The sequence below is a fragment of the Triticum urartu genome, chromosome 2 (assembly GCF_003073215.2).
Source record: "Triticum urartu cultivar G1812 chromosome 2, Tu2.1, whole genome shotgun sequence".
Classification (NCBI taxonomy): domain Eukaryota; kingdom Viridiplantae; phylum Streptophyta; class Magnoliopsida; order Poales; family Poaceae; genus Triticum; species Triticum urartu.
This window is the reverse complement of record NC_053023.1, coordinates 196,091,743-196,103,652: the sequence shown is the minus strand read 5'-3', so window position 1 is coordinate 196,103,652 and position 11,910 is coordinate 196,091,743. Positions and strand designations below refer to the sequence as shown.

Here is an 11,910-nt window from a genome sequence, read left to right as displayed (position 1 = left end):
TATCGTTATTTTCTCACCTTGACAGATGACTTAAGCAGATATGGGTATATCTACTTAATGAAACATAAGTCTGAAATGTTTGAAAAGTTCAAAGAATTTCAGAGTGAAGTTCAAAATCATCGTAACAAGAAAATAAAATTCCTATGATCTAATCGTGGAGGAGAATATTTGAGTTACGAGTTTGGTGTACATTTGAAACAATGTGGAATAGTTTCGCAACTCACGCCACCCGGAACACCACAGCATAATGGTGTGTCCGAACGTCGTAATCGTACTTTACTAGATATGGTGTGATCTATGATGTCTCTTACTGATTTACCGCTATCGTTTTGGGGATATGCTCTAGAGACGGCCGCATTCACGTTAAATAGGGCACCATCAAAATCCGTTGAGACGATGCCTTATGAACTGTGGTTTGGCAAGAAACCAAAGTTGTCATTTCTGAAAGTTTGGGGCTGCGATGCTTATGTGAAAAAGCTTCAACCTGATAAGCTCGAACCCAAATCCGAGAAATGTGTCTTCATAGGATATCCAAAGGAAACTATTGGATACACCTTCTATCACAGATCCGAAGGCAAGACTTTTGTTGCTAAATTCGGAAACTTTCTGGAGAAGGAGTTTCTCTCGAAAGAAGTGAGTGGGAGGAAAGTAGAACTTGACGAGGTAACTGTACCTGCTCCCTTATTGGAAAGTAGTACATCACAGAAACCTGTTTCTGTGACACCTACACCAATTAGTGAGGAAGCTAATGATAATGATCATGAAACTTCAGAACAAGATACTACTGAACCTCGTAGATCAACCAGAGTAAGATCCGTGCCAGAGTGGTATGGTAATCCTGTTCTGGAAGTCATGCTACTAGATCATGATGAACCTACGAACTATGAAGAACCGATGGTGAGCCCAGATTCCGCAAAATGGCTTGAAGCCATGAAATCTGAGATGGGATCCATGTATGAGAACAAAGTATGGACTTTGGTTGACTTGCCCAATGATCGGCAAGCAATTGAGAATAAATGGATCTTCAAGAAGAAGACTGACGCTGACGGTAATATTACTGTCTACAAAGCTCGACTTGTCGCAAAAGGTTTTTGGCAAGTTCAAGGGATTGACTACGATGAGACCTTCTCACCCGTAGCGATGCTTAAGTCTGTCCGAATCATGTTAGCAATTGCCGCATTTTATGATTATGAAATTTGGCAAATGGATGTCAAAACTGCATTCCTGAATGGATTTCTGCAAAAAGAGTTGTATATGATGCAGCCGGAAGGTTTTGTCGATCCAAAGGGAGCTAACAAAGTGTGCAAGCTCCAGCGATCCATTTATGGACTGGTGCAAGCCTCTCGGAGTTGGAATAAACGCTTTGATAGTGTGATCAAAGCATTTGGTTTTGTACAGACTTTTGGAGAAGCCTGTATTTACAAGAAAGTGAGTGGCAGCTCTGTAGCATTTCTGATATTATATGTAGATGACATATTGCTAATCGGAAATGATATAGAATTTCTGGATAGCATAAAAGGATACTTGAATAAGAGTTTTTCAATGAAAGACCTCGGTGAAGCTGCTTACATATTGGGCATTAAGATCTATAGAGATAGATCAAGACGCTTAATTGGACTTTCACAAAGCACATACCTTGACAAAATTTTGAAGAAGTTCAAAATGGATCAAGCAAAGAAAGGATTCTAGCCTGTGTTACAAGGTGTGAAATTGAGTAAGACTCAATCCCCGACCAATGCAGAAGATAGAGAGAAAATGAAAGATGTTCCCTATGCTTCAGCCATAGGCTCTATCATGTATGCAATGCTGTGTACCAGACCTGATGTGTGTCTTGCTATAAGTCTAGCAGGGAGGTACCAAAGTAATCCAGGAGTGGATCACTGGACAGCGGTCAAGAACATCCTGAAATACCTGAAAAGGACTAAGGATATGTTTCTCATATATGGAGGTGACAAAGAGCTCATCATAAATGCTTACGTTGATGCAAGCTTTGACACTGATCCGGACGATTCTAAATCGCAAACCGGATACGTGTTTACATTAAACGGTGGAGCTGTCAGTTGGTGCAGTTCTAAACAAAGCGTTGTGGCGGGATCTACATGTGAAGCGGAGTACATAGCTACTTCGGAAGCAGCAAACGAAGGAGTCTGGATGAAGGAGTTCATATCCGATCTAGGTGTCATACCTAGTGCATCGGATCCAATGAAAATCTTTTGTGACAATACTGGTGCAATTGCCTTGGCAAAGGAATCTAGATTTCACAAGAGAACCAAGCACATCAAGAGACGCTTCAATTCCATCCGGGATCTAGTCCAGGTGGGAGACATAGAGATTTGCAAGATACATACGGATCTGAATATAGCAGACCCGCTGACTAAGCCTCTTCCATGAGCAAAACATGATCAGCACCAAAGCTCCATGGGTGTTAGAATCATTACTGTGTAATCTAGATTATTGACTCTAGTGCAAGTGGGAGACTGAAGGAAATATGCCCTAGAGGCAATAATAATGTTATTATTTTATTTCCTTATATCATGATAAATGTTTATTATTCATGCTAGAATTGTATTATCCGGAAACATAATACTTGTGTGAATACATAGACAAACCAAACGTCACTAGTATGCCTCTACTTGACTAGCTCATTAATCAAAGATGGTTATGTTTCCTAACCATAGACATGTGTTGTCATTTGATTAATGGGATCACATCATTAGGAGAATGATGTGATTGACATGACCCATTCCATTAGCTTAGCACCCGATCGTTTAGTATGTTGCTATTGCTTTCTTCATGACTTATACATGTTCCTATGACTATGAGATTATGCAACTCCCGTTTACCGGAGGAACACTTTGTGTGCTATCAAACGTTACAACGTAACTGGGTGATTGTAAAGGAGCTCTACAGGTGTCTCCAAAGGTAAATGTTGGGTTGGCTTATTTCGAGATTAGGATTTGTCACTCCGAGTGTCGGAGAGGTATCTCTGGGCCCTCTCGGTGATGCACATCACATAAGCCTTGCAAGCATTACAACTAATGAGTTAGTTGCAAGATGATGTATTACAAAACGAGTAAAGAGACTTGCCGGTAACGAGATTGAACTAGGTATTGAGATACCGACGATCGAATCTCGGGCAAGTAACATACCGATGACAAAGGTAACAACGTATGTTGTTATGCGGTCTGACCGATAAAGATCTTCATAGAATATGTAGGAGCCAATATGAGCATCCAGGTTCCGTTATTGGTTATTGACCGGAGACGTGTCTCGGTCATGTCTACATTGTTCTCGAACCCGTAGGGTCCGCACGCTTAAGGTTTCGATGACAGTTATATTATGAGTTTATGCATTTTGATGTACCGAAGTTTGTTCGGAGTCCCGGATGTGATCACGGACATGACGAGGAATCTCGAAATGGTCGAGACATAAAGATTGATATATTGGAAGCCTATATTTGGATATCGGAAGTGTTCCGGGTGAAATCGGGATTTTACCGGAGTACCGGGAGGTTACCGGAACCCCCTGGGAGGTATATGGGCCTTAGTGGGCTTTAGTGGAAGAGAGGAGAGGTGGCCAAGTCTGGGCCGCGCGCCCCTCCCCCCTAGTCCGAATAGGATAAGGAGAGGGGGGCGGCGCCCCCCTTCCTTCTCTCTCTCCTCTTTCCCCCTCCCGAATCCTATTCCAACTAGGAAAGGGGGGGAATCCTACTCCCGGTGGGAGTAGGACTCCTCCTGGCACGCCCTCCTCCTGGCCGGCCGCACCTCCCCTTGCTCCTTTATATACGGGGGCAGGGGGCACCCCTAGACACAAGTTGATCCACGTGAACATATTCTTAGCCGTGTGCGGTGCCCCCTTCCACCATAATCCTCGATAATATTGTAGCGGTGCTTAGGCGAAGCCCTGCGACGGTAGAACATCAAGATCATCACCACGCCATCGTGCTGACGGAACTCTTTCCCGATACTTTGCTAGATCGGAGTCCGGGGATCGTCATCAAGCTGAACGTGTGCTAGAACTCGGAGGTGCCGTAGTTTCGGTCCTTGATCGGTCGGGCCGTGAAGACGTACGACTACATCAACCGCGTTGTGCTAACGCTTCCGCTGTCGGACTACAAGGGTATGTAGATCACACTCTCCCCTCTCATTGCTATGCATCACCATGATCTTGCGTGTGCGTAGGAAATTGTTTGAAATTACTACGTTCCCCAACAAGATATAGCCGCATCGTGGGTGTTACAAGTGGATTCTTCACTAAATAAAGTCATGACCTCTCCAAATCCACTTTCATCACTATAATCATCATAAATGGGAGGCATGCTCTCATCATAATAAATTTTCTCATCAAAACTTTGGGGAGAAAAAATATCATCTTCATCAAACATAGCTTCTCCAAGCTTATGGCTTCGCATATCATTAGCATCATGGATATTCAAGGAATTCATACTAACAACATTGTAATCATGCTCATCACTGAAAGATTTATTACCAAACATTTTAATGCATTCTTCTCCTAAAACTATGGCACAATTATCGAAATCCTTATTTTCACGAAAGACATTAAAAAGATGAAGCATATGAGGCAACCTCAATTCCACTTTTTGTAGTTTTATTTTATAGACTAAACTAGTGATAAAACAAGAAACTAAAAGATTCAATTTCAAGATCTAAAGATATACCTTCAAACACTAACCTCCCCGGCAACGGCGCCAGAAAAGAGCTTGACGTCTACTACGCAACTTTATCCTTGTAGACGTTGTTGGGCCTCCAAGTGCAGAGTTTTGTAGGATAGTAGCAAATTTCCCTCAAGTGGATGACCTAAGGTTTATCGATCTGTGGGAGGCATAGGATGAAGATGGTCTCTCTCAAACAACCCTGCAACCAAATAACAAAGAGTCTCTTGTGTCCCCAACACACCCAATACAATGGTAAATTGTATAGTTGCACTAGTTCGGCGAAGAGATAGTGATACAAGTGCAATAAGGATGGTAGATATAGGTTTTTGTAATCTGAAAAATATAAAAACAGCAAGGTAGCAAGTAGTAAAAGTGAGCGAAAACGGTATTGCAATGCTTCAAAACAAGGCCTAGGGTTCATACTTTCAGTAGTGCAAGTTCTCTCAACAATGATAACATAATTAGATCATATGACAATCCCTCAACATGCAACAAAGAGTCACTCCAAAGTCATTAATAGCGGAGAAAAAACGAAGAGATTATTGTAGGGTACGAAACCACCTCAAAGTTATTCTTTCTGGTCGATCTATTGGGCTATTCCTATAGGTGTCACAAACAGCCCTGGAGTTCGTACTAAAATAACACCTTAAGATAGACATCAACCAAAACCCTAATGTCACCTAGATACTCCAACGTCACCACAAGTATCCGCGGGCTTGATTATACAATATGCATCACACAATCTCACATTCATCTATTCAAACCAACACAAAGAACTTCAAAGAGTACCCCAAAGTTTCTACTAGAGAGAAGATGAAAACGTGTGCCAACCCCTATGCATAAGTTCACAAGGTCACAGAACCCACAAGTTGATCACCAAAATATACATCAAGTAGATCATGTGAATATCCCATTGTCACCACAGAAAAGCACAAGCAGGACATACATCAAGTGTTCTCAAATCCTTAAAGACTCAATCCGATAAGATAACTTCAAAGGGAAAACTCAATCCATTACAAGAAGGTAGAGGGGGAGAAACATCATTAGATCCAACTATAATAGCAAAGCTCGTGGTACATCAAGATCGCGCCAAATCAAGAACACGAGAGAGAGAGAGAGGTCAACCCATAGCTACTAGTACATACCCTCAGCCCCGAGGGTGAACTACTCCCTCCTCGTCACGGAGAGCGCCAGGATGATGAAGATGGCCACCGGTGATGATTTCCCCCTCCGACAGGGTGCCGGAACAGGGTCCCGATTGGTTTTTGGTGGCTACAGAGGCTTGCGGCGGCGGAACTCCCGATCTAGGTTCTGTTCTGGAGGTTTGGGGATATATAAGTGTTGGCGTCGAGAACAAGTCAGTGGGTCCACGAGTCAACCACAAGGTCGGAGGGCGCGCCCTAGGAGGGTGGGGGTGCTCTCCACCCTTGTGGATGACTCGAGAATCTTCTGGCCCAACTCCGATACTCTATGGGCTTCTTTGGTCCAAAAACAATCGTTAAAAAGTTTCAGCTCAATTGGACTCCGTTTGATGTTCCTTTTCTGCAAAACTCAAAAACAAGGAAAAAATAGAAACTCGCACTGGGCTCTAGGTTAATAGGTTGGTCCCAAAAATCATATAAAATAGCATATAAATGCATATAAAACATCCAAGGTAGATATAATAGCATGGAACAATCAAAAATTATAGATACGTTGGAGATGTATCATGCGGCGACCGTGTGGCTCAACAGCTCTGATCTGAAGGGGTGGGCGATGTAGACGAGGCAATAGGGACTTCCACACATCTGCTTGAGGCTCGGGGACGGCTCTAGCCACGAGGACGACGGTAACATGGCCATGGACGTGGTCGGGTTGGCTTGGATAAGAAGGGAACGGCGCGAGGGGAGCGAGGAATGGGGATTAGGGTTGGCAAAGGGGCGCCCGAGGGCGTCAAGTAGTGAGTCGGGGAGCCTAGATGCGCGCCGTGTGGCGATCTCTGACCATGGACGCGCTCACTGCATCCATGGAGGCGCGATGAATAGAAAGGTAGGGGAGAAGGGGTTTATGTGGGCTGGGGTGGATTGGGCCACATACTGTGCTACTTGGGCCTAGTAGCACAATAGGTCATTTTTTCTTTTCCTTTATCTTCTGCTTTAATATATTTCTTCACAGTTTTGTATTATTTTGAGCTACTATACCAGTTTTGTTTAATACAAAACTTGGCACATAATTCATGCACAAAAATGTGGTGCTGCACAAAAAGTTCTAGAGCATTTGGCAGGCTTCAAATATATTTTTTGAAATTGAAAGGTTAATTAAATTTGATATTGATCCACTATATTTAATTCCTAGGGGCATTTTGGTAATTGAAATGAGGTTGTTTTCAACATGATAATTACTTAGGGTTTTTATGGGAAATTACCAACATTTTTGTTGTACCATTTGAAGAAATAATAATGTCACCACTAATTTAATTTTGAATTTGAATTTGATTTTCGAACAAGTGGCAACTTGCATAGTAATCACGATGATGTGGCCACCATTAGGGAGAGATTAGTGTAGCAAGATTCTCGGGGTGTTACACCAAGGTCTAAAGGTCTAATCTGGGTATGTTTGTAACATCACCAAGATGCCAATCATCTGCCTCCGAAAATCATTCATACACCATGGGCGCCTAAACACCCTTGCGCTCGGCCGAAATCGCTCCCGCCCACTATTTGGGACATGTGAGATTACCTTCCTAACCCTGACCCGCAATATGTTCGAAATTTTAGATGGGGGCAAAATTTGTAACTTTCCCCAAATTTCAAACAAGCACGTCCCAAACCGAAACAAGGTTCCCCTTTAGCTCCCCCTCCCTCCATTTCCCCATTCATACTCCGTGGGCGTCAAAACACTCTCTCCACCAGCCGCGAAACCACAGCCTCCTCCATCCTCCACCCCATCGCACCCGATCCACCACCGCCCTCCTATATCAGGCTGGAGCCGGTACCCCGACGTCGTCGTCCACCGCTACCGCAACCGCCCTCAAGGACTTAGCAGGTGAAGTCGAGGCAGAGCTCCCTCCATGTTGCCAACGTGTGCCGTACCTGAACCACTTCGACCACGTCGTCCTGCGATCACCACTACCGCTCCACTTTCGCAACCGTCCACCACACCGGAGTTGTTCCTTCTACGCCGTCGTTCGCCGCCTTAGATCTTCTTCCTCGCCGTCGGCAGACGGTCGCCGCACCACACTCAAAAACTTGGCCATGGGTTCTCCCAAGGCTCCACCGTCCTCCACAACATATTGTTTCCAGCGAACGACAAGAAGATCGTCGAATAAACAGAAGAAGGACACAACACTGACAGCCAAAAGTGGTACTCCCCTTCCCTTATTCGTGCAAATCTTACATCTATGCTCACACGGTATTCATCCCACGAAAGAAACTAGTTGACCGCTTCTTACTGCACGATACTAAATGTTCCAAGTAACTCGCCATGCACAAGGTTTTCCTCCATTTACTATTTCACCTTAGCTAGAGGTGTGTCTTATTGTCCCATACTCTATGCTCGGCCTTCGAAAGGAGACCAGTAGGGGCGGCATCATTTTCGGGTCTTTGCCTGCCATGTTGGATAAGAAAAAACGTGCGTAGAAATTCTATGGCCTCGTTCATGGCAGATGTGGCAACGGTGGCTTATCGGTGGAAGGAACAGCCCCCTTTTCAAATGTGCATTCCTCTCCCCTAAACTAGCTACGCAAAATGGTAAGTGAAAAAGACAGATTACATCAAGCAACAAAATCTGCTACGAAAATTTAGATCAATAGCTCATTGCTCTAAAAAAATTTACATAGCCTACATACTACAAATATGCTAACAAATTGCTCCCAAATCAAATTAGCACAATAAAAAATTGAACACAAACGAGGTATGTACCTCATTGATGTGGGAAAGGCATGGAAGGAGATGGAGAGGATGCTGGAGACGACCACGGTGGTACCCGACAGGAGCACGAAGGTTCCCTGGTTTGAGCGCGCCATGGACGAGGATCAGCGCAGTCGCCGGTGAGAGAAACGCATCCGCGGTCGCCAGAGAGGAGATGCGTGGCCGTGTGCCCCTCCGCACGACCTCCGGCGGGAGCCACCCCAAGCGGCTGGTGGTGCAGCGCTACCGTGAAGATTTTCACTGGAGTCACGCCATCGCCGCGCACAAGATGAGTGGCTGGCAACGAGGAAGAGTGGAAGGCAAGGGATGAAGTGGAGATGAGTGGCTTGATTGGATGATGGTGGAAAGGAAAAGATCCTAGGGACGGAGGTCGTTCGTGCTAGGACTCTAAACCCGCGAACTATTGCTTCAGGTTGACGTGGCGACACTCGACTTTAAGATTCGGCTTAGTCATCCGGCGACCAGTTCGTGGTTTGTTGTGAAATGGTTAATATCTCACGAGCACCAGTTACTATTTTTTATACTTTATTTAACACAATACAATTAAAGTCGTTCACATACACTTAAATACACTCACACCTATAAACTCACGCATGCACGCCCTACACATATAAGCACCTTCGAGAGAACCGACAAATCATCGTGAGATTGACAAAGTTGCCACAGACGCCTTCGTAGTCGACGAGAACGTCTCCCCACACTGAATGCACATCACCGGAAGATCTAAAATAAATCTCAAAAAGTGTAAGCACGAGTGTTAAGTTTAGAACTTAAACTCTAGCGAGCTGAGATATGAGTGTCCTTCTAACTATTCAATCATAAGTTGATTCGCTATTTGTCTATTTCGATGTACTAAAGAGGACAGAAGAGAAGAGAGATACAACGTGCCTGTGCACGACGTTTATCGAGAACAAATGCCTGTGCACGACTGCACGTTCCCTCGGCTCCTTCACTTCCGCGCGCCTAGATTTATTGATCCATTGGCTTCTTCTTTTTTATTAGCATTAGCAAAAGGGGTTTGTCTATTGACTTGGTTCATGTCAACTCTCTAGTCTGAGCTGTGAGCTGTGAGCTGGGCCAGCCATCTGCACATAAATGAATTTCCCTTTCGAGATTCCCCGCGACCTCACCTCAGTCGGCGACACGAGCAAGCGAGCGCGCGCGGGTGCATGACCATGGAGAGGACAACGTCCGCGTACGGCGTCGGCGGCCGCTGGCTGCCTTGCCTCGTCTTGCTCGCCGTCCTGTCGGCCACGCCGTGGCTACTTATCATCCACTGCCACCGGGTGGCGTCCGGCAGCACGCCGCACCCGTCGCTCGTCACCGCCGCCCCCGCGTCCGGCCGTGAGGACGGCTCCCAGCCGCGCTTTCCCTCCGTCCAGGAGCAGCAGGTCAAGAAGCTCCTGATCGCCTCCGCTGCAGGGGGCGAGGTGAGCCGGAGCAGTAACGTTGGCGTCACCGGGGAGGACGCGTGCCGGGGGCGGTACCTGTACGTCCACGACCTGCCCCCGCGGTTCAACGCCGACATCCTCGCCGACTGCCGCCACTGGTACCCGTGGATGGACATGTGCCCATACCTCGTTAACGGCGGCCTCGGCGCGCACCTGGACAACGCGGACGGCGTGTTCGCCGACGAGGGCTGGTACGCCACCGACCACTTCGGCCTCGACGTCATCTTCCACGCTCGCGTCCGGCAGTACGAGTGCCTCACCAACGACTCCTCCCTCGCCGCCGCCGTTTTCGTGCCGTACTACGCTGGGTTTGACGTCGTGCGGCACCTGTGGAGCAACAACGCCACAGCCAAGGACGCCGCGGCCGCGGAGCTCGTCGACTGGCTGACACGGCGGCCCGAGTGGCGCGCCATGGGCGGACGCGACCACTTCGTCATGTCCGGGAGGACGGCGTGGGACCATCAGCGGCAGACGGACAGCGACTCGGAGTGGGGCAACAAGCTGTTCCGTTTGCCGGCGGTGTGGAACATGACGGTGCTGTTGGTCGAGAAGCTGCCGTGGACGGACTTCGACTTCGCCGTGCCGTACCCGACCTACTTCCACCCGGCGAAAGACGCGGACGTCCTCCAGTGGCAGCAGCGGATGCAAGGCATGAAGCGGGACTTCCTCTTCTCGTTCGCCGGCGGCGAGCGGCCCGGAGACCCCAACTCCATCCGGCACCACCTCATCCGGGAGTGCGGCGCCTCCAGCTTCTGCAACCTGGTGCAGTGCCACAAGAGCGAGAAGAACTGCCTCGTGCCCAGCACCTTCATGCGCGTCTTCCAAGGGGCGCGCTTCTGCCTGCAGCCGCCTGGCGACACGTACACGCGGCGGTCGGCATTCGACGCCATCCTCGCCGGCTGCGTGCCGGTGTTCTTCCACCCAGACTCCGCTTATAGGCAGTACAAGTGGCACCTCCCCGACGATCGCGACACCTACTCCGTGTTCATTTCCGAGGAGGACGTGCGCAGCGGCAACGCCAGCAGCGTGGAGGAGACGCTCCGGCAGATCCCTCCGGAGGTGGTGGAGCGGATGACGGAGACGGTGATCGGGCTGATACCGAGGCTGGTGTACGCAGACCCGAGGTCGAAGCTGGAGACGCTCAGGGATGCCGTGGATTTCACGGTGGAGGCCGTCATCGACAGGGTCAGCAAGCTCAGGAAGGAGATGGACCATGGCGCGTCGGCGCGAGGGCATCTGACGCAAACAGCGACGAAGGTTTCTAGCAAAATCAAGACAGATGCTTCCTCCGTAAACTAATGTAAGAGCATTTAGATCACTACTTTAGTGTTATAAATGTTCTTATATTAGTTTATAGAGAAAGTACTAATCCCTCCTTTCTTGTTTATATGATTTAATTCAAAAATCTCACAATCAAGGTAAATGGTGAGTGGTGAAATACTTTATAGTTTACAAAAACACTAAATTATTGTTCATGTTTTTCTCAAAAAATTATGTTTATCAATGCATTAATTGCAGTGCATGCATGCATAAGGTACATGCATTGATTAATTTTCTCTTAATATTTGCATGCAATGATTTAATACACATTGAAATCTGAACAAGTGATGAGAAACAACCAAATTGAGCTTTATAAAGTGGAAAAAGTAAAATTTTGAGATAAACCCTATAAACCAAAAAAGAGAGAGTAATTAGGTAGGATAATCGATGCAACAGAAGCATGCATGCATGTTGACTTGTTGGGACTGTTTGTAAATTTATTTTCGAGAGGGAGCAAAGTTAATTAAGAGGTTTACATCGGATGCGAACATTCAAGCTTTGCTACATCTATGTAAAGATCTTTACGTAACCTACGTAAAAGGTGACCTGGCCTGTT

The 11,910-nt window shown here is 46.7% G+C and overlaps 1 protein-coding gene across 1 annotated transcript; it reads left to right on the top strand.

Annotated features, from left to right (window-relative positions):
* Nucleotides 1-9,731: 9,731 nt before the first annotated feature.
* LOC125541403 (xyloglucan galactosyltransferase KATAMARI1 homolog) lies at nt 9,732-11,487 on the top strand. The gene has a single exon (XM_048704826.1). The coding sequence runs from the start codon at nt 9,753-9,755 to the stop codon at nt 11,331-11,333; it is 1,581 nt and encodes a 526-aa protein (XP_048560783.1). The 5' UTR covers nt 9,732-9,752; the 3' UTR covers nt 11,334-11,487.
* The last annotated feature ends 423 nt before the right edge of the window (nt 11,488-11,910 follow it).